Source organism: Helicoverpa armigera, chromosome 25, assembly GCF_030705265.1.
Source record: "Helicoverpa armigera isolate CAAS_96S chromosome 25, ASM3070526v1, whole genome shotgun sequence".
Lineage (NCBI taxonomy): Eukaryota > Metazoa > Arthropoda > Insecta > Lepidoptera > Noctuidae > Helicoverpa > Helicoverpa armigera.
In genome coordinates this window covers 6,670,805-6,695,119 of record NC_087144.1, presented here as the reverse complement: position 1 = coordinate 6,695,119, position 24,315 = coordinate 6,670,805, and the positions used below count along the sequence as shown (strand labels likewise).

Below are 24,315 nucleotides of genomic sequence, written 5' to 3'. Positions count from 1 at the left end.
ACACAGTTTAGATATTTAATTAAAATAAATGTATAAGAAAGTTATTAAAAATAAATACGTGATCTTGCTGCACTGGTTTTATTGCGAACACTGTCCTACCTATATATTCTTTTATCACTGACAAACTCAATAATATCATGAAGGTGAATACCTGCATAAATCCTTCTTTGTTTGTATTTCCCTAATAATAAAAATGATATGTAATAATAATTTTCCTTATTATAAAACTACTAGCTTTTGCCCGCAACTTCGTTCGCGTGGAATAGTGACTACCAGCAGATTTTTGATTTGACCAATAGATGGCGCTATATGTCCGGAATAATTTTACTTTTATTTTTTTTTTTGTAATAAAAACTATCCTATGTCCTTTCTCAAGTTTCAAACTATGTCTGTACCAAATTTCACACAAATCGGTTCAGTAGTTTAGGCGTGAAGAAAAGACAGACAGACAGACAGAAAGACAGACAGACAGACAGACAGACAGACAGACAGAGTTACTTTCGCATTTATAATATTAGTTTGGATTTGGATACATTAGTTTTTGAAATGCAATTAACTTCGGCGGTAAAACTTAAACGAATCATTACTTTGACATCTAATTTTCTACGCGGGGTAAAATAGTTTATATGTGTAGCAACATCGCTTGCATCAGGCAGTCGATACAGCGCGCGGGAAGGAACGCGCGGCCGTCAGAATCGCTCAGTAAATATATTTTACGTATAAAAAAGACATTTGTGTTCAGTGAAAAATGCCTAATATTATAAACGAAGTTAAATTAGACTTCAAAGATGTGTTATTGCGACCAAAACGCAGTACTCTGCGCAGCAGAAATGACGTAAGTGGCACTTTTACTTTTTAATTTTCTGAAACGTTAGATGATCAAGGTTTTGCGGAAAATGCCTATAGGTGTGTGAAAATTCTTTTTGGTTACTCGGAAAATTTATTTAGTTATTTTACTACGTTTCTTTTTAATTAGACAGAAGTAAGTTATTTTGTATTCATTAAAATAAAATTTACCTAGACGCAGCTGTTTGGCGCTTCAGGTAGGGTCATTTCGCCTGTTCGCGACCATCGCCCAGTTCGCGTCCATTTTGCCGATCTCCTTTAAAAAAACTTCGAAAACAAGATAATTAACACACCAATCAAACGAAAGATCATTACCGCTAATACGTTAATGTATAAGAGGCACGCACAGATAGACAAAAGTTCTGTGCGTCCAACCAATCCTTTTAGAAAAAATAATTAGTCTAGGCTCTTCAACAAGAAAGCGCAAACACGCTGAATTTTAGATAAAAATTAGTGTGCAGCGGCGTGTTTGATGGCAAGTTTTATATTGTTTTATGTGAATTTTAGGATAGATAGCTATTTCTACAGTTTAATGATGAATAAAGGTATAATGTTTTTTATGAATTTGGTAATGTTTTTTATATTTAACGAATAAAATAAGGTGGACGCGAATTACTACATCGAATTTTACAAAACTTCCACTTTGCGTCCACAATGGACGCGAACTAAAACTATCCTCTATACTAATAAACCAAATTGCGTCCACTGTTTTCGTTAAATACTTGCTTATAAAAAATAATTAAAACATGGGTACTGTTTAATATATTAAGATTAAACAGTATTTTTTTAAATTTTTTTTGTTATTTTAAATTAAAAATCAACATTATCATCATTTACAATTCACTTTAAAAAATAAAAATAATTTTTCTCAACATTGGTTTAAGTAACTCAAAATTAGGCAATTCATTTTGCAACTTGAAAAATAAACAGTAATCAGTTCTGTTAATTTTACCCTAAAATCACAGGGAAAGACCCGCGTTGATTATAGTAAGTTTTTGGCCATATTAAATTAACAAAACAATATTAAAATTTTGTCTAAACATACAACTAAAAGAATTGTTGAGTCAATAAATTATCAGACAAGGTAGCATATTCTTTGAATATTTTTTTTATCGATTTATTCTTCTCTCGAATATCATTTAATGCTTTCTTTAAATCTTCTTCTGTGTATGTTGTCTTTTCCTTCTTTTTTCCTGTATCCGAAGAACTTATCTTAAATGAAATTACTTAATATATTAAGATTAAACAGTACATTTTTTTATGAAGATATATACGTGGTTCTAATTAAATTATAATTTTTCTATTTTTTTATTAAGATATATAATTAAATTATAATTAAATATTTAAATTATAATTATAATTTAATTATAACCACGTATATATCTTAATAAAAAAAATTACTGTTTAATCTTATTTTAAGTTACTTAAACCAATGTTGAGAAGAATTATTTTTATTTTTTAAAGTGAATTTTAAATGATGATAATGTTGACTTTTAATAATTAAGTTTATTGTTAAATAAAGAAATTGATCTAATACAATCTTTCTTTATTAATTCTTTAAAAAATCACCCCTATATTCCTTTTCTAAGCTACTGGACGCGAACTGGACCATGGGTGGACGCGAATTGGATTTTGTGGACGCAAACTGGGTAAAACGCCTAATTCTGAGGTTTACCTATTTAAATAGAAAACGAAAGATATTTCTGATACAACTGAAAGTTAATCTTAAAATAGAGTATATAAGGAATACATTACACAAATTTGACATGGAAATGAGTGCTGGAGCATTTTTATTATCGCTGTCAAACTTGCCAACTGCACTAAATGGTCGCCAACAGGCGAAATGACCCTATCTATTTCAGAAACTTTCAGTAACCTTGAGTAAATACTCCATAGTGATTGACGTAAAGACTATTTAACGAACAGACAGGCACTTTCAAACTTTTTTAAGAATAAAAAAATATCGACGGAGGTTTTATTTGTTTTTAATCAGCTGTAAGAAGGATGAGGTTTTATATGAAGCAGTTATTGTTTTTGACGTGAAGAATTAATCGTAATTGTAGTTTTCAATTGAGATCAAGTCGTTAATATGTTGCAATTGCAAGACAATTAACTTTATTGCATTGTTTACGGTGCAGTAATGCGGAATCTTGAGTTAGATTGTGTCTGTTTGATATCAAGAGTAACTGCTTCAAACCGGTAATGTTCTGTTGCAAGGTTAAGCAACGGCTGTCGTTGTTATTTTATGGATGGGTGACTTTAGTATTGTATTCGAACAATAAAGTGAGTTAGAACTGCTTTCAGTTTTTATACTTTCAGCTATTCTGTATATCGGAATTCATGTTTCAATTAAGAAAACCAGTTTTATTAAATAGATAAGCTATCGTAGAAGACTGACTGACGAAGTCCTTTTTTTAAATATACGACGAATTTTGAGAAATAAAGTTTAAAATCTATTCTTTCTTATTGCCAAATATACTTAAGTAATTAACTATCTGGGATTGTCGCTTACAGATCACGAAATAGTTACTATGGCAAGGCAATATGTTTTTCGCTAAAATTCTTTTGCAGCGTTTTATAAAGTAACTACCTAGCTTCCGCCCGCGGCTTCGCCCGCGTAGAGTTCGGTTGTATCGCGTCTCCAAGAATTCTTCAAAAGTTCGGGATAAAAACTATCTTATGTTCTTTCTCAAGGTTATCTCTGTACCAAATTTTTATTAAACTCAGTTCAGTGGTTTAGACGTGAAAGCGTAACAGACAGACGGAGTTACTTTCGCATTTATAATATTAGTAGGGATTTGCCCCTCATACATGATCCTTTTCATATAAAAAACCTAGGTAACTGTACTAGGAATCTGAATACTTCAAAGAAAAAATATCCCTCTATCGCACTTTGAGTGTCAGATTCGTAACGAACCCCGACCCCTTTGAAATGTAAAACCTCTTTCTGTGCACAAAAGTCATCCCTAATTTGAATGTAGGAAGTTTCATTTTTGATATTCTATAGCTTCGAATAAATAGGGTGAGGTTTTACCGGGGTAGAATAACCATTTGGATCTCGTCATTTAAAAATCTTTTTGTAACTCGTATCAAACGAAAGGTTAAAAGTTGCCAGTGAGTAATGGTATTTCAATTTAACGGGTGTCTATTTGGCTCTACATAATATACCTATGTATATTGCATTACAAGCTTCCATCAGTGATTTCACCCGCGTCCCGTTTGAAATACTACGCTCACCCGTATAAGATGCCTTTATAAGAAATAGCCTACAGACTCCCTTGATAAATGGGCTATCTATCACTGAAATAATTTTTCAAATCGGTCCAGTACTTCCTGTGTTTAACACGTTCAATAAAAACAAGTCAGCTTTATAATATTAGTATCAATAGATTCAAAAGTACCTATGAACTAGAATAATTTTTTTTATAGAATGCCACTCTAATCCTGGCTGTATCCTGACGTTATTCAAGAGATTCCGTTCTTATAAGTTACGAGCGCATTAGCAAATTGCCGAGCAAAATCGTAACGCGGGAACTGGCTTTTGTTTTATTTGATTTTAACAACGTGCTTACACAAAGGTGCCAATAAAAAGGTAAGTATAGGCATATAATAATCTCCATACTGAACTGAACTATGAGCATAATCAATCATAATCAAATGTTACCAGAGCCATGGATAAATTACTCATCTTTCCTTACTTCGTGGCCAGAGCTCTAATCGCTCTTATCCAGAATATATTAGGTAAGCACATTATTTTAAGAGGAGTCAATAACCAGTCTTGCCGCAGGGTCAGTTAGGCAGTCACTCCATTTAACAGTGGTACCTAATTCGCTGCAAATGGTTAGACAGGAAGCCGACCCCATAATAGTAAGGAAATACCAGGTACCTAGTTGATGAGATGGAGCATGCAATGGAACATTTCACAGGGATTTTAACCACTGAAAAATGCTGTTTTATGTAAGAAATGTATTTTAAATTTTGTCGCATTTTTCCTTGTTATGAAATACAATAAAAGGACAAAAATGTTTAATCTCCATATGCATATTTTAAATCTCATAAACGAGTTACGAGTATGGGGACTATAATTGCCACAGATCCACTATTATATAAAAAAAACTTAAGTCATCATCATCATCATCTTCCCGCCCTGTTCCCTAGTCATTTGGGGTCGGCGCAACATGTCTTTTTCTTCCATTCCTCTCTGTCAGACGTCATACTTACATCCACTCCCTTTTGCTTCATGTCCTCTTTCAGGCAATCAATCCATCTTTTCCTCGGTCTACCTCTGCCTCTCCATCCTTCCACATTCATACTTAGCACACTCTTTCATATAAAAAACTAAAGTATAAGACTGAAAGTAGAACCTAAGCTTCAAAACTAGGTTAAAAGTGTTGGCAGTCTAGTTGAATTTCGGTCCAATAAGTACCCATTTATGTGTCAATAGACGGACAAGGGACTGACCCAAATAGACAGAAAAGGGTTAATGTTTAGGAAACCTTATGCTGACCTATTTACTGTTGGCAATTTTTTTGCTCGTTCTTGCATACAAGTAATCTTTGTACCTTTTATTTATCTCTCACAAGCGGTTTCACTCGCATTCACCTCAAACTAGCCCTTACTCAAATAAAATACCTATAGCCTATGTTACTCGCGGGTATGTAGCTTCCAAACATTTTTTTTAAACGGGTCTTTAGTTTCTGAGGCTTCGGACAAACAAAAAAGTTTCCTCTTTATTATATTGATATGTATAGATGTAGAGTAAATAACCAATCACGAAATGTCGGAATGGAATTTGATGTTTCTTAATTAATATCTGCTTCTGCCTGGCCACCACTTGACAAGTCTAAAAAATATTATCCGTGGAATCAGATTTCGAAGCTAAAACTAAACAAAAATAAAATATTTTGTAAAACTATTGTATAGAATCCGAAAACCTTGCTAAGAGATCCCTAACTAACTTCTAATTCAGCCCCAAATTCTAATCACTTACATAAAAAAAAAACAAAACAATATACATATTATCCCTTAATGTTCGTCATGCTAAAAAAACATCAAAGAGAGTCGATCTATCAACAATAATGTAACAGGGGCCCGATTCTCCTAATTTTACTTAAGCGACATACGATTCACGTTCGACTGAGATCCAATCCCGACTCAATTAAGATTGAAGCGTACCTATGTGGCATTCCGCTATTTTTTCTATGAAATAAATGTTTTTATCCGTATTATGTATTTAATGAATCATTTTGTCTGCAAATGATTTACAATTGCAATATGATTGTAGAGCAAACTATCGTATAGACCAAAATCACCAAAATGGGACACCAATCGAATGTCGTTGGAATACGATTGGTCTTATATTACTAGCAGAATGCCTGTTATCGTTAAAACTGCTATTGCGATCATATTGCGATTCAATTTTGACATTATTAACTTTGGAGAATCGGGCCCCAGTTCTAATTCCGTTTGCCCCGTAGTCACGGGTACCATGGTAATTTACTGTGGTTCGTCACGACACGCTGACGTGAATGCCGTCAGACCCTTTATTGGTTTTTGATTAATGGTTTCATATATTTCTACTGATAAATTGATGAGTTATAGAAGGCACAAGCTGCGTCACTCTAAACTGTTCTTCTAATCATCATCTGCTTATGGTATCTTTTAATACAAACAGAATATTATATAATTTTAACTTTATTGGAATACTTCGACGTACTTAATATATTGTAATTAGATTAGTAGATTGTAAATGTAGTAATGTAATTAGTAGACTTTTTAAATAGTGTTTAGTTCTTAGCTGTCGTATTAGGATAAGAGATCATGTAAAGATAGTTTAATTAAGGTGTTTATAAATAAATAAATAAACGTTGACACTGTAAAGTCTGCTTTTTAGTAATTTGCCTAGTATTTTCCCAATTATGTTGGTGTCGCTTGTCAGTATTGATGTTTGTTCCGCTTTCATGCAAAAAATAATCGATACATTTTGATGAAACTTGGTAGTATTGCAGCTTATATCGGGTGTGTCGTTCATAATCACGTTAAATGAAATGCGTTAATAAACTGGTTAATATATATCGATTAATTAAAACAAAGAAAAATACGTAAAAATTAAAAAATGAATTTTTCAAACAAAGTAAATAGAATAAAAATGTGCGAAAATTAGAACACCATATTATAAAGTCAGTAATTACAAACAACTGAAATTCTCCCTTGAAAACTGACAGCTGTCAACTGATTTTGATTACTTTTCCCAAGAAACCGCTGACAGAAGATAGTTTAACATAATTATCTTCCCATAAGTTACGCATTACACAGTTCGGAAGGGCCATTTTTTCTACAAGCAATACGTAGATATACCTCTACAATGGGCAAGGTTAACTATGGTTCGTCACGACACCGTGACAAGGTAAGACGTCACGGTATTTTATAGCCCTGCTTTATGGGCATTTGATGAAAAGACTAGCTGGATAATTAGATACAGTTACAAAAAAAGTCTGTTAACATAATAAAAATTACAATATACCTAAACATTGAAAATTCAAAACGCGCAACCGGATAAAAAGAAGCCTATATATATACATATATATAGCCTTTTTTTTTAAATGGTCCAGTAGTTTGTGACAGAGTTTACTGTTTGCTTGTTTTTAAAACAGACCTACTTTTTAGCTTTATGATAATAGTATAGTATACATACCTAGACAATTAAACTGGAATGAGACCGACAAAAAAGTTCGATTAGATTCACAATTATCTTCCAAATTTTCAGCCAAACATCGAGCTAACTATCGGCCAATACTTCAGTCTCTTAAATCTTAAAAGACCTACTCATTACCTTATCTACAACTAGGTTCCTGATATACGTTCAAAATGGTTTCAAGCGATGGCGCCCCAGATTCTAATTATGCAATATTCCTCGTTTGAAATGCTGCCAAAGTTCCGTTCCTGTTTATGCCAGATATGTCAACTGTCTGACTGCGGAACGTAATTATGTTGGTAAACAAAACGTTATTGATAGCGTTGTCTGAATCGATCGGAAAGTTAATGGTTTTTTTTTTGTGAATATTTGAGAGGATATTGGAATTATTCACATAAAAAGTGAATAATTCCGCAGACAAACCGTGTAAACAGTTTTGTGGAGCATTGATTTATAGCATAGATTGTAAGAAAACGTGTTTGTGATAATAAATAAATAAAATAAATAATAGGTTTTTTTGTTTGTTTGTACCCTAAGGGCTCCGAAACTACCCGACCGATTTTAAAAATCTTTCACTGCTGGGAAGCTAGTTTTCCCTCGGGGGTGAAACCTTGCGAGGCAACTAGTACATAATAGTCCAGCTTTATGTCCTATTGATGGAGCATGGTGCCATATTTCCTTCTTAATTTTCCGAGAGGAGTAAATGCTCGTTCTATCTACACCTGTCAAATATTTTAGAGATAACTTTATACAATGCGCGTCGCTTTTGAGCTCCAGTTCTGCTTCATATATTACCAATATTTTCAAGGCAAGTGCAATTAATACCGATTGGTGTAAGGTACGAAGGTCAAGGGCAGATAATTTAGTACCTGAAGCGATGCAGGGGATGGTACACAATATCGATTCAAGTTATGTTACATTCTTGTCGGATTACCGTCCCATCGGGCTATGAGAATGAAGAAATAGAGAGTGCACCTGTGTCTGCGCAATGCTCGTGCACTATAATACTGTCCTGCATGGTTGATCTCTTTATAAAATAACAGCTGCCGATAATCGGTTAGAAGGACACATGGAGAACAAAATGACTAGCGGAGGTGCCTAAGCGGAAAATCGCTCACGAAAGTAGCGCGCCAAAATGCGATTGAGCGGAGGACGAGGAACACTACTGTTTTCGCCCATATACGCTTTCTTTGGGAACACTAAAAAATTTGACAGAAGTCCCAATGAACCCGAACGCCACGTTAGTTCACTCGTGACTCATCGTTTTAGACATGCCCACCGCACGAATTTGACCTAGCAGAAGGCACCTGACCTACCAATATTACCTATGGCTTATGGCCTCTCTGCTCATATTTCCTTACTCCGTGGGAGGACAGTTTGCAGTTGATAGGAAACCGTATTACTTAAATTAGTCTCCCGTGGTTGTCCGTCTGTCTGAACGCCTTGGCCTCGATATTTCGTCCGTAACCGACCCGACTGAAAATATCCGCTTTGCACCGATTTCTTTTATCTTTTCGTACGTAGGTATTATCTAACTAATACTTTCTGCAGTCATTTCTGATATTTTTGTCTGAAGATAAGGGAGTGTAATTTTTATTTGAATGAGTCACCATAATTATGTTATAGAAGCTGTTCCACTTGGTACTAGTGTTCTGTTTGAACTAATTCCCGCACACGGGTAAAATGTAGCCTACATCCTTTTAGACTATCTATGTACCAAACATTAAATTAGTTCAATTGCATTTGAAATCGTTCAGGAAACTAAATAAGAACTTCGCGCATCTGGATAAAAAATTGCTCTTCATCATGTAAAATATTTTTCCTAAGGGTCAATTCACACTGAAAGAGCAGCGGCCGGCAGCGGCCGTAAGAGCACGGAAAATGTAAGAGCGCGGCGCGATGCGGCGCCGCGCGGCGCCGCGCGGCCCGCCGCGCTCACGCTCAATCCCTTGCAATTACGGCCGCTGCCGGCCGCTGCCGGCCGCTGCTCTTTCAGTGTGAATTGACCCTCCTGCTAGTACTAGTTATTTCCTGAAATTATATTGTTCAAGCAAACAAACTTCAATTAGAAAATAGTCTAGATTTTTTCAGATTGGTTCAGTAGTTTCGGTGCCTCTATTATATTTTATTAGTAGGTATATAATAGTACCTACTACTTTGTATTACATTTAGCATTAGCAAATCTTTGTAGCTGACCGTACGTTATAGGAATTAGCCGCCATACGCTTATGGTGTGACTTTAGTTCACGTTGTGACGTCACACGGCTTTATCGATCATGTCATGTTAACTTGCACGTGGGTGTAATGGCTTATTTGTGTTCCGCTAATTATGTTCCGCAATGTTTGAGTGGCTCTTCTATTTATTTAGAAAATAATATAAACCTAGGAAATTGGGTTGCCCGGGTTAGTGGTTGAGGAGGTCAGATAGGCAGTCGCTCTTTGTAAAACACTAGTTAGATTGGTAGCCGACCTCGACATAGTTGGGAAAAGGCTCGGGAGATGATGATGATAAACTTAGATTTATAAACTTGCTTATCTACTTATTTTTAACAAGTGAGTTCGGCAAAGGGCATACTGACTAAATTCAGTCGTCTAATTAGGTTTCAAAATGATTTAATGAAACCTACCTTCCTAAATGCGATTACATTTGCCTAAATTTAGTGACTGAATCATTTAGACGACTGAATTTAGTCAAGTGTAATAAGCCCTTAGGTAAGTTTATCAATTTACGTAAATATGGGCGTAAAATAATACAATTTATCTCTAGTTTAGAATCGTACGAAAGTTTATGATTTTCCTAGGTTTATAACTTAATGATCTTAGTATTTTCCGGTGACATATATTCCTGTAATATACATATGCTTTTTGCAAAAGTTTAAGAATTCTAAAAGGTGATAAATAGGTAGGTAGAGATTGTAAAGAATAACAGAACTCTACTAATGATCAAGCAAGATAACGATAATAATTAATTATAATTTATTACATGGGTAGGTATTATTACAGTGACCCTCCTAAGTTATTTATAAATATGCATTTTAATTATCTATCTTTCATCTATTTTATTAGATACAAATTAAAATAGATAAGATAAATAATATTGTTGTAAATGACAATAATTTACAATCTGCTATTACACCTTCATTTCCATTCATCTCGCTAAAACCGTCAAACCACAGGGATGTTGATCACAGAAGCAAGCAATGGGACAAAAACAAAATAATAGAAAAAACAAAATCAAAAGTTGTTTATCCAAAGTAGGCTGAAAATCAGCACTTTTTGAACGTCAAAACAAAAGACAGCCCCCAAAAGCAACCTATACTTTGCAGACAGTATACATATAGGCCACTTTTTATCCCGGTGATGATAGATCCCCCGGGGACAAAACCTGTTGTTAGAAGCAAACAAGAGTAACTTATTTCCAAATATAATATTTTCACGCGGTTTCACCAGCGTCCCGTGGGTACTGCCCATACCGGGATAAATTACTTAATATAAGCTATATATTAGCTATGTTACTGGATAAGAGTGTAGCTTTCCAATGGTGAAAGAATTTTTATAATCGATTCAATAATTTCGGAAACTTCTGTTACAAACGAGCAACCAAAAAATGATTCCTCTTTATTATATAGTATGGATGTACTAAGGATTACGAATGAGTGTGAAAGACATAAAACTCAACAGCACCTCTTTTAAAGTTATATATTTACTGGCATGGGAGTCATAAAATGTCCTTTATACGATATTAAAACCTGTCGTTAACATGTTCAGGAACTTCACTGTCTTTAAGATGTCACTCAGACGACACTTGACGGTTTACTGACGGGAATCCAAGAGGGTACTTAGACTGAGTCGAGTCATGCTTTAAGAGTGGCGAATAAGTGGAATTGTCAGGTGTAAAATGGTAGTGGGTAAGAAGTCAACAAGGTACTCGGTTTTGAAAATAAATACTTTTTTGAAATAAGTTTTCAAACAGCAAACTTTTCAGATATATCGACGATAGATATACGATGTCTCTATTTACATTTTCTCTACACCGTCTAAATATAACAGTTATCTTGCTGCTCCGATAAATTGTCATCTCCTTCCATAAATGCCACAAAAAATAATAAATAAATAATAATGTCGGGACACCTTTTCACACACGGTCGGTTAGCCCCATGGTAAGTTATTAATTAACTTGTGTTATGGGTGCTAACACAACTGATAGACTACATAATAGTTACAATATTTATAAATACTAAATAGATTTAGATAAAGACCCCAGCAAACCAACCCAACCTTTTTCTTTTCAATTTTTCAGTATTCTATAAAAGTATTTCGACTAAGAAAGTGATACGTGAATTGAAATTCTCTCTCTCATGACGTAACTTTAGTTTGGGCGATATGCCAAGTAATGCGTTGAACAATACTGCTAGATAGTTTGAGATTCTTGAAATTTTATATCAAGGACGTATAGCTAGTTACGTATTCGGTTTATTTAATGTGAATAACAATTAACAAGCATGGGGAACAAAATGACAATCCATAAAGGAACATCTCAAAAAGTAAAAAATGCGAGTGTGCTGTGGACGAGGAACGTTACTGTCTTCGCCCTTACTCGCTTTCTTGGGACCCGACCACTTTTTCATCATCATCATCTCAGCCATAGAACGTCCACTGCTGAACATAGGCCTCCCCCTTGGATCTCCACTGTTGGAGGCGACCTGCATCCAGCGTCTTCCGGCGACCTTTATAAGGTCGTCTGACCATTTATTGTAACACCAAAAATCGTCGACAGATGTCTCAAAGAACCCGAACACCTCGTTGGTTCAATTGTTTTGGTCATGACCACCCCGTACGTTTTTGACCTCTAAGAAAGTATCCTGACATACTACGATTAGTACTAATTTTACTCAGTTTGTGATACTTATCGCGTTTTCATTTGTTTCAGGTGGATTTGTACAGAGAGATCACATTCCGCAATTCGGGACAGACCTACAAGGGTGTCCCAGTCATGGCAAGCAACATGGACACCGTAGGCACCTTTGAAATGGCTAGAGAACTATCCAAGGTAACCGTTATTTAAGTCTCTATCTCTAGTAAGCAAAACCACAGATAAATAGAATATTGGGAACTTCCGATAAATATAGGGCTGCCATCCGTCCGGGTTTTCCCGGATTTGTCCTCGTTTGGAGGCCGTCCGGGGGCCGTCCGGGCGGGGTTTCAAGAAGTGTCCGGGGAAATCCCGGACACTTTTCATGTAAGGAAGCACCAGGACCATAGTAAATGAATTACAAATTAGGTATTATTTTGTTTAAAAAAAACCGTACTCGTTCGGGGGAAAAATGCGATTTACGCCAAATGTATGGTTTTTTTAATGTTTGTCCGGGTTTGGCGAAATTCGAGATGGCAGCCCTAGATAAATATTAAAGTCGAAGTCAAATGTTTTTATTTCAAATAGGCCTTTGCAGGCTCCTATGAAATGTCACACTAGTTGCACGGTTCCAAAAAGTTGGTCTCATGGAGAAGAAACTTCATGGTAATTTTTTTCTCAAGAAGTAATATGTTAACGACGACTGGCAGTCGTTACGAGTAGTCTGTAAGCCTGTAAGGTTACTCTGGTGCTCGGGTAACTGGGTTGAGGAGGATAGGCAGTCACTCCTTGTAAAGCACTGGTACTCAGCTGCATCCATTTAGACTGGAAGCCGACACAGTTGGGAAAAGGCTCAGGATATTACATAACGATAGTAAGCTGATAAAGTTATATAATACAAGGTAGATTGCAAGGTAAATGCAAAGATAATTATTATTTATTTATTTATAACTTAAGATATCGACCGTCTGCTCGTGCATATCAACTGCAATCACGTGATTCTCACACAATAGGCATGGCATTAGTCCGTCTTTTAGATAACTCCTAAAAAGGAAACATAAATGTATTTTTTCTTTTCTCTCAACGAAGATCATCACGACTTAATTTTGTGGTACGTCACTTTAAAGTACGGTATACTGCACATCAGTGGTAACTGTCATGCACCATAACTCAATAGTAATAAGTACGATTTTCCTATAAAACTGTTACCACTGACCTGAAGTTGACTGTACCTACAAATACATAAACGTGACATCACGGGACCCCCTTCTCAATATTTGTTGTGTTATATCTCAGGCATTGTTTATGTTATGTTAAAATCAAAAATACGTGTCAATTGGTAATCTGAAATGCAGACTAATTAGAATCACTAGTAGTATATTATGTATAATCACAATTTCTAATAGCCGTATAACTTTTATTTAACGCATTACCTATACCATTAGTCGTTTATCGATATTATTTATCTTCATCCAATAAAGATAAGGGCAATAAAATGTATGATACAATAGCCTGTGGTAATGTAATTTGTCATACATCCTACTGTACTATTTTGTATCCCTACTAATATTATAAATGCGAAAGTAACTCTGTCTGTCTGTCTTTCTGTCTGTCCGTCTGTCTGTTACGCTTTCACGTCTAAACCACTGAACTGATTTTAATCAAATTTGGTACAGTGATAGAGTTGGCCTTGAGAAAGAACATAGGATAGTTTTTAAATTTTGCAATCAAAGGCATTTCAAAAAGATTTTTTTCGTTTCAATTTCGCCCAATAGGCTCCGAAAGTGCTGAAATTCTTTCCCCCCACACTCTTTTCCCGAGTAACAAAGGCTATATTTTATCCCGGTACGGGCAGTTTCCATGAGACGCTGGTAAAATCGCTGTTAACACTCAGTGTGTCATACATTTGCATTACACGAGTATTAGGTAGATGTCAACTTTGTCATGACTAGCGTAACACGTGCCTAGAATAGATAGACACGCTTCTGGGAACATTAGCTGTATGATTGCCATTGTAAAGGCGTGCACGCATAGTCCGTTAGTATATGTAGGTACATAATATATTGGGCTTGCCATGTGTGACGCAATTAAAGAAACATATTAGTTGTTCTGATTCTGATTAATCTGAAGTTTGGAGAGAAGTTCGGATGGATCGATTTTAAGGTTAAGCTATGCTTAGCGCAGTCAGTTCTTGGATGGATGAGCATCTTCCCGTAACAAGTTTTGCCGTGTTTCAGTAAGCACGTTAAATGGCTGTCTTTTAGAGCATCTTTATCAGGAAGGAAGCCGACCGATACCAACGTAGTCTAGGAAAATGATCTGGTCATATACTACCTCTATGTATCGATGATACATTTATGTACCGATTCCCTGTATCGTTTAGTATTTTTATAGTAACCTTTCAATAACGCTCATCATTCCTTATCTGTGAGAGAAGAGGCCTTGCTCTGCAGTGGAACAAAAAAGAGGTTGATGATATTGATGATTCTCAATTTCCCAGCAAGTCCGTTCGTTCATGTGTAAACACCCTTACTCTACAATGCTCAAGTGATGTCAAAGCTATCTAAATATTAATGTTTATTTATGCTAACACAACTGTGTGTGTGAGTCATGTATGTGTGAGTGACGTTTCTCATAACGCAATGTAAATCAAAATGATTAAGCGCAAACTAATGAATGGCTACTATATAGTCCATTATTTTATTTGTGTGAGTGTAGTTGGTATGTATGTGTGGGTGTTTGAAAAATGATGAATGGCATACCGGATGGCAAAATCAGCGGATGAAGGGTTGTGTTAAATAAACAGTGGGTTACAATGTTTTATATGTTCATTTAGGTACCTATTATAACAAAGAACCTATGCTTTTAACTCTAGGAATATACTGTTAGGGGTTTCCCGTGAATATCTATACAAATAAGTTGGTACGGTAGACCGCACATCAGTGGTGACTGCCATGCACCTTAACTCAATAGTAATAAGTACGATTTTCCTATAAAACTGTTACCACTGATCTGAAGTTGACTGTACTATGTTAGCTGAAGAATTTGTTTTTTGAACTCGCTTATCTCAGGAAGTACTGGTCCGATTCCTAAAATTATTTCAGTGTTAGATAGCCCATTGAGAAAGGTTTTATGCATCCATTTCGGGAGCACGATGAAGTTTCGACGAGACGCGTCAAACCGCTCTAAAGATCGTATCTATTTTTTTTATAGGTATAGGCTTTTAAATAGAAAAACACATATTAACGTTTTATTTTTATTTTTCCAGCACGGTCTGTTCACGTGTATTCACAAATACTACACCATTGATGAGTGGAAGAAATTCGCAACAGAACATCCACAATGCTTAGAACAAATGGGTAAGTCCATTCATCATCCTCATCCTCCTGCCCTTATCCCAATTTTATTTGGGGTCGGCGCAGCATGTTTTCTCCTTCCATACTCTTCTATCTGCCGTCATCTCACAAGTAACATTCTTTCTTACCATATCTATTTTCACTCACACAATCCATCCATCGTTTCTTTGGTCTTCCTCTTCCACTATAACCGTCCACATTCATACTCATCATCTTCATCAATGGGTACCTAAGTCCGTTATAATACTAATATAGAATTAATAGCCCCTTGGGGTAAAACTGGTATTCTAGGGGAAGAGGGTAGGTAAGCTGGGCTATTATGTATATCAAACCAATAAAAACAAGTTTAGCTCGCTAGTAAATTTTATATATTATGCAGTTGTAAAGGAGAGAATTGTCGTGGTAGCCTAGTGGGCAAAGAAGCAGTCTCTCGAGTATGAGGGCGCGGGTTCGATCCCTGGTCAGGCAAGTACCAATGCAACTTTTCTAAGTTTGTATGTACTTTCTAAGTGTATCTTGGATTTTTTAGACAAGTGTTCAACAGATGTTTAAGTTGTTTAGTAAGGCTTATAATGTCTGTGACCACACCTTTTTTAACAGCATTATTTCCTAAAAACCTCAATTTTTTCGTCCTTCCAGCTGCCAGCTCAGGCACAGCAGAAGCCGACTTCGAGCGTCTCACAGAGATCTTGAACACGGTGAAAGATCTGAAGTTCATATGTCTGGACGTAGCCAATGGGTACTCGCAGCATTTTGTCGAGTACGTCCGCAAAGTTAGGGCTGCCTTCCCTACTCATACTATTATTGTAAGTAATGGAATTGAGACTATGTAATTTCCGGGGCTGCGGGTTGTTCGAAAGAGATACCACGGCCCTGGTACATGAAAGGCCTATGACGGCACACGACGGTTTTTAGTCAGTAAGAGTCTGACACTCCCTCACCGCTGCTAACCCACAGCGGGAGGGGTCATTTGATGATTTTTGACGTCGTTAAAAAAAAAGACTATATAATTTATTAATAAAATTGATGTTTCTTGCTCCTTACGCATACTATTATTTTTAGGTTTGTGAATGGAATAGTAGAATTTTGAGTTTTTTCCTAGAATTTACGAAGAGTATATTTTCAATTTCAAAAGAGCTGTGAATTTGTTTCCTCAGATGTTGTTTTTTTTTCATATTTGAATTTCAATAATGACTGATATTATGAAAACTAAAAATATAAGAAGGAAGGGAAAATCGAAGCTCGTGGCTAAATAAAAGCCGCACGGATCGATCGGTCATAAAAGTTAAGCAACGCTTTGTGCGGTCCTTCCGTAGATGGGTGACCATCTTCGTTTTATGGTTTGCCACACAGAGAGCAAATACTTTTTTTCTAAATAAATTTTATTTATTTTCCTTATATATTTCAATTATGTTTTATTTCTAGGCTGGCAATGTAGTGACCGGTGAGATGGTGGAAGAACTCATTCTATCTGGTGCTGATATTATCAAGGTACGTCAATCGTTTTGTTCTCTAATTTCATGGTTTCCAAGATAACTGCAATTTTATTATTTGTAATCTATGAAAATCCGTAGAAAGAAAAATAAGCTTTCTTCTAAAAAAGTATTTATCCGACGCAAACTATGTATATACTATGTTGGTGATTATATATTGCTTATATATTCTTTTCTTTTTACACAGTCTATCTACATCTCTTTTTTATTCTAACTCTCCTAACGAGCCTGCTGGAAGAGATTTCTTATGTCACAAGCTGTGCCTTTCTACTGTTTGTTCTATGTATCTTAGTGTCTATGTTTTGTGCAATACTGTGCACTTAAAGTCTTCTTCTTCCGAGCCTTTTCCCAAATATATTGGTGTCGGCTTCCTGTCTAACCGAATGTAGCTGCGTACCAGTGGTTTACAAGGAGTGACTGCCCTATCTGACCTCCTCAACCCACACGGGCAACCCTTTACCCCTTTGGTTAGACTGGTGTCAGACTTACTGGCTTTTGACTGACTACCCGTAATGACTGCCAAGCATTCAATGTCATGTTTATGTTTCAGGTGGGCATCGGCCCCGGTTCAGTGTGTACGACTCGCATTAAGACAGGTGTGGGTTACCCGCAGCTGTCGGCTGTCATCGAATGCGCAGACGCAGCGCACGGCCTTAAGGGACATATTATATCGGTAAGGATAACTCACACAGAGTTACTGACTCTTTGGCTTTTAAGCTAGACCCATAACGACAAGCCACAGATGTACAAATGATAGACTGGTACCTCGCAATCTTAATGGTTATATTTTGGAAACTTCCATAGTTTTATTTTTATTCAAATGCCTTTTTTATGGAAAATCATTAAATTACATAATGATGGGTTCAGGTGAAGATTTTACTGACTAAGACCCACCTATGTTCTTTCTTTTCTTCCTTTATGTACCAGGGTCGTGGTAACTCGCACAAACGATCCCGCAGTCAGGCATATTTAGTCAGATGGCTCAAGGAATTCCTCTAATGTGACGACCAAATCAGCTAAAGTACTTCCACATTTTAACTCCTCTCATGCCAAATTTCAGGACGGCGGTTGCACCTGTCCTGGTGACGTGGCCAAGGCATTCGGTGCTGGTGCAGACTTTGTAATGGCGGGTGGTATGTTCGCCGGACACGACCAGTGCGGCGGCGACGTGGTCACCCATCCTGATGGCAGGAAGGTTAAGCTGTTCTACGGCATGTCCTCGTCTACCGCCATGCAGAAGCATTCGGGGGGCATTGCGGAGTATCGGTCTTCGGAAGGTAAGGGGATCACATTCTTCTGGTCTAAATCTCAGATGATCCACCAAAGAGGATTGGAGCGGAGAAATCCCTGTACTGCTATTTCTTATTGTCTAAAAACATTTTTGCTACGCTCCGCTTTGGTTGCCTATGTAGTATCTTAATTCTTCAAAATGTTATAAATAAATGTGTTTACATATACTTTTTTTAGAAAATTAATATCCAACATTCGATGTTTCTTTCAGGTAAAACAGTAGAGGTAGAATACAGAGGCGACGTAGGTGCAACAGTGAAAGATATCCTAGGCGGCCTCCGATCCGCCTGCACATACGTAGGTGCCGCGCATCTACGGGAACTGCCGCGAAGAGCCACCTTCATCAGGTGCTGCAGGCAGGTCAATGACACCTTCTCCTAAGTATACGTATAGGATTGTACATCATCAGGATAGTATATCACACTGGGATAGCTAGTTCTGTCACGATGGGATAGTTGGTTATATCCCAGCGGGATAGGTCGTTCTGTCACAGTGGGATAGTTGGTTCTAACCCAGTGGGATAGATAGTTTTATCCCAGTGTGATAGTAACCTCTTGTATAGGATAGTTGGAATTTCTGTGGGATAGTAAGATCTTTCTGCGAAATGAGATCTGACTATGATAGTTTTGATGGTATAGATTTTGTATGTGGAGTACATGTGATAGTGATGTTGCGAAATAACTAAGTTCTTGATATCACAATTTTGATGATAGAAGGACAATGTATTCCATGTTCAATTGTTCTTAAAATGTCTTTATCCGCTTCAAAGACTTTAAAACCATTCGTTTACTGTTTGTAGAGATTTGTATTTTAAACAGAGGAACTTAGTTACGTCACAACGCCACTGCGTCATGATTTTATTACTTAATATTGATGTTGAGACTTAAGAGAAAGTCGCTATGAAAAATCACGTCTTACTTAATTTAGAAAATTATTGTCACTCAAACATTGCACTACCAAAGAACATTGACAAATTAATTAACTTTAAACTAGCTTAAGGCTTATTTTCATCTCGAGGCCTTGTCTTTTTAATATTGCTTTACTCGAAACACAAGCGTAGCCTTCAATTGATCAATGTACTTTGGTCTGGTCATATACTTCAACAAAAAGCAGTTTTTCTCTACTTAAGAATATACTTAAGAAATTAAATAATCACTTTGTTAAACTAGAAATTTAATCGAACAAGAAACTCATGAACTAAATGCGGAAAGGATACTTTTCGTGCCTCAAAAATGAGCTTAAATAAAATGTTCTCGTCTTTCTGCAAACTATATTTCCTTGTGGTTTAAATTGGCCTCGTGATCAGCAAGGCTGATATGAGATATTTAAACACTGTTTTTTAGAGTCATTATACACATAGTTTCATCTGAATACTTGTTGCTCTCACCGAGGCATACTTTGGCTTGAGGCAGTACTTTATCTCGAGGCAGAACTTTACATCGAGGCAGAACTTTGTCGAGGCGAGCACTTAATGCTTAAGTCAGTTCATACATAATTCTAAACTTAACAATACATAGCTTAAATACACAATCAATTTTCTGGTGCTCTAATATTAATCTCTTAGATAGGAGACACGATCAAAACGAAATAATCAGCTTTTGAATAGATGTAATAGTTCAATTTTAGATAAATTATATACTTACGCGAATTTGTGATTGTTGAAGAATATTACAGGAATAAATGTATGGAAGGACGCATTTTTTTGTTTATTTACGTTAGTACGGTGCTATTACTCAGGACTCAAACACTTAAGTTTTTCATAAGTTTATAATCATGAGCTTTTTGCAGCTTAGCATCGTAAATATAAAATATTAATTAAGTAAATATTTGAATTAGTTTTTTCGAATTTAACTTATTTTCCTGTATCACCTAATGTTTTATATGTAGAATGTATTACTAAACTATTTATAAAGCTACATGACGCACATTTTTTAGCACATCACACACCATAACGGTATAACAATTCATTTCTTGAATTAATGTGTAAAATGATAGTTACTACTGTAATATTGATGTAAATTAATTATTACATATTACTTAAAAAAATAACTGTAATAAAGGAATGTAAAGAATCTATCAAGTTCACACCTCAACCAGATACTTTATATTATTACCTATCTTGCCCCTAGGCCGCGGGCAAAGTCAACTAAATCCTTAATCGAATGCATCTTATGTCTATCACTTATATTATAAGACATTTCACCTGATTCGAAAACAAACGACTTTATATCGAGGCACAAAGTGTACTTTCAGTCGAGGCAATAAAAATGTACTGACTGAAACCGAAATCTTTTACCAAAGACAATAATAAAAAAAAAGTCTGTTAAAATCCATTTGTGAAATGTAATGCAAAATATCAACATTTTAGTCCCATTTTAAATTAATATATCTGAAATATTAGAATTTTTTGTTTCAATTTTCTTATGCCTCAATTGTTGACCTTATCGTGGCTTTCAAAAAATGAAATTTTAAAATATAAAATGTTAAATCGAATTTTAAATAATAAAATAATAATGACTTTTAAACGTATGATGCTTTAAATGTAAAAATGTTTCTATCTCGAGCACATTTTATGGTCTTGCACAATTTAATTCTGTATTGCTTTAAGTTTAAGCCATTTAGCATTTTTGACTGCCTAAGCTGCTAATAATTGAAATTGTCCTATTTGTCCCTGTAATTTATATATTGTATAACTTTTATTGAAAATTAATTTGAGCATTATATTTACCTAGGCAGTGAAGAAGTGGCAAGCCCTAAATTAAATAAATTGTTCACAGATAGCTGTGACATTATTTTCAAAGTTGCTAATGGTCGGCTTTTTAAGCACCCTTATTGGTATTTTGTATATCTATTCATATTTAAAGGAGTATGGATAAAAATCCTTGATAATGGTCCACTACATACTCGATAACGGTGACCAGAAACCGACTAATAGGACCTTCAATTTATTTCAGAATCTGTTAACTATTAAATTATACTGTTTGCACAAAATACTGGTCTTTATTCACCATCTTGTTTTCTGGTAATTTGAAATTCAAATTCTGGAACCATAGTAAATTTTCTAAAAGTAATCGGACCTCTTTTGTGAAAAGCACAAAGCAATGGCGACGAATAAAATGTTTTGAAGAGTGTTATTTTTATTTGTTATTATGTGTTAAAAGACGAAGAACCGTTGTTTCTAACGTTCTTAAAATATAGTTAATGTACATAGTTCGGCGTTTTATTTATTCCATCCTGTGATGTTTTCTTCCAAGAGCAGGGGTCCTTTTCCCTAAATTAATTGTTATTTCCCACTTTTTATGTAACTAAAAAAAAATGCTGTGGAAAATAAAATCAAACGACGTACCTAGAGGTAATAACTTTACCCCACTACGTTCCCTTTAGTTTATTAAAATAATTGTATCATACAACAGAACTTTGTCCACATTGAAACACATTTTAATGTTCCAGTCACGTCGAACCTTCTAGAAAACTCAGCATTGCTTCGTCGTACACACAGCATTACCAGTTTTCATGCAATAACAAACATTGCAATCTACCATGTAAGTTTGTCCCTTAGGACAAGAATTATCCTTTTGCACGAATGGTATGAACTCCATCATCATAGGCTGATCAGGCGGCGGCTTCAAATCTCCTCGAAATTTTGGAATACCTCTAGTATCCGTGAAAATTTCCTTCAGTTTCTCCTTTTTCTTCGAACATAACTTTGATGTACATGCAACTGTCTTACCGTCAGCCAAGCATCGACATTTGTTACAGTCCGACTGATAAAAATGCATAGGTTCACAATAGCCATGCATTGTAGATAGCTCCTTAGGCGTCTTGTCTGCTGTCTTACAAGCCTCGTCAATAGTACAGTACTCGCGTTTCTCATCGTTTTCCATGACACAGTGGCAGATCAGGCAGTTGACTTGGTAAGAGGTTCCTTCGACACAGGTCCTGTCATGCAATAATTCAGTTGGCTGCTTGCAGATGTTCATCGTACATCCAAAGTACTTCACTCCGTCCAGCATGAAGCAGTGACACGTATTGCAGTCCTTCTCATACTTGGTTCCAGGCACACAGTTAAACTCATCCTCACTCTGTTGCGCTTCTTCGTAACTCAGCTGCGGTAAAGAGATCTGCGTGTGTGCCTGCAAACACTTCTTCGCTGTACAGTATATAGTGTCTTTCTTGTTACAATGGCAGAAGTTACAAGCTTTTTTAAACACAGTACCGGGTTTTTTCTGGTAGCAAGCAGTATTTTGCGTTGTAGCCATATCGTGATCGTCTTCGGCAGTACAGTTGTCACATAAGAGTCGGTTGTTTCGGAGACAGACGCAAGTTTGACAGCCGAGCTTATATCTTTTACTAGGGGTACACGTGGCGTATACCTCTTCAACTCTGTCGTCGTCAGTGTGAGCTTTTGAGACTTTTTCGCTTTCGCATTTTCTTTTCGTGCAAAACTTTGTGTCTATTAGACCTGATTCGGGGCAGAAACAAACATTGCAGTCATAGAGGTAGGCTTTGGTTGCGATACAGCTGGTGTTCTCGGCTGGTTTCTTTGAGTCGGTCATTTCTACGGTGTGAAGGACTCTGAAGATGTCTCGGCAGACCGGGTTGGGCCACGTGCCTTCTTCGGTGCATACGCACAGAAGCTCGTTCTTGCGGTAGTGCACTCCTGCTTCGCAAGGAGTTCTCTCTGATCGCCAGACGCCGCGGCCTTCCATACCTACATCCATATGAGTGATGGCATCTGAAAGATAATTTTTGGTACAGAAATTGGAGTTATGAGCGATATCTGGGAGAAGTCTAACAAGTAGAACTAAAGTAGGTTGCAAGTTGTTTTCGGGCACTCTCATGCTGCTCAACATATGGAAAAAAACAATAAAGTAGAAGACCATGCTGTGGTTGGCTTCCTAACTGGATGCATCAGATGATTTGCAACTGAGTCAACGTACCATTGAAGTGACCAAACATATCAACTTCGCTGCAATCTCGAGCCCGGCAAGTGTATTGGCTCTTAGGACCGCAGTGGCACCAGTTGCAATCGTTCAGAGCAATACTGTTTCTTGAACATCGTTCGCTCCACACTTTCTCTGCAATCGCTGAAAACAGTCATTGTTAAGATTATATCCACTAGCTTCTTTTCTCCAGTGTCTTAAAGAGCAACTGCAACTTCTGCATATACCCAAATATAGAACACCTTCCAATCCTCTCAACGTTTTTCACCTAAAGGCTAAACAAATGAGCATCATGCCGTAAATGGTATCGTTAGAATATTAGTACTTTGAGTTCCAATCAATTCATGCTTGATTGATCACAAGCAGAAGAACGATTTTACTATAACGTTTAAAAACAGGCTGGGGCTACATACTTGCAAGTTTGAATATGTTTGCCATACACAAAGGAAGATCTAGCAAGACTAAGAACATATGGGAGTCACTGTACTTGGGTGAATATAAAACCACTAGGAATAGATCACAGATAAAAACATAGGAGTTTGTCAACATTCTATATACCTATCCAGAAACAAACAGACTGCACATCAGTGGTAACTGTCACGCACCTTAACTCAATAGTAATAAGTACGATTTTCCTATAAAACTGTTACCACTGACCTGAAGTTGACTGTAAGAATATCGGGGCCGTAAGCCCCTTGCAGAAGATACTTACATGTTTCAAAGCGTAACATCACTGCTAAACGAACGTTTAAAAACAAAAGAAATAAGATTCTGATAGTCATCTTCTTTCTTATTTATTCAGTTTTCAACCAAGGGAAATTATTTCCTTTGACTAGTAAAA

The 24,315-nt window shown here is 36.2% G+C and overlaps 2 protein-coding genes across 2 annotated transcripts; one reads left to right on the top strand and one right to left on the bottom strand.

The window, feature by feature from the left end:
- Positions 1 to 629: 629 nt before the first annotated feature.
- Positions 630 to 21,741, top strand: LOC110381958 (GMP reductase 1). Its single transcript, XM_064041427.1, has 8 exons — positions 630 to 835; positions 12,471 to 12,590; positions 15,661 to 15,751; positions 16,388 to 16,554; positions 17,174 to 17,239; positions 17,792 to 17,914; positions 18,302 to 18,518; positions 18,743 to 21,741. The coding sequence occupies exons 1-8, from the start codon at positions 749 to 751 to the stop codon at positions 18,910 to 18,912; spliced, it is 1,041 nt and encodes a 346-aa protein (XP_063897497.1). The 5' UTR covers positions 630 to 748; the 3' UTR covers positions 18,913 to 21,741.
- On the bottom strand, positions 21,596 to 24,293 carry LOC110381961 (uncharacterized). Its single transcript, XM_021342401.3, has 3 exons — positions 24,187 to 24,293; positions 23,472 to 23,618; positions 21,596 to 23,266 (listed from the first exon to the last, which is right to left on the bottom strand). The coding sequence occupies exons 1-3, from the start codon at positions 24,254 to 24,256 to the stop codon at positions 22,005 to 22,007; spliced, it is 1,479 nt and encodes a 492-aa protein (XP_021198076.2). The 5' UTR covers positions 24,257 to 24,293; the 3' UTR covers positions 21,596 to 22,004.
- Between the last annotated feature and the right edge of the window lie 22 nt (positions 24,294 to 24,315).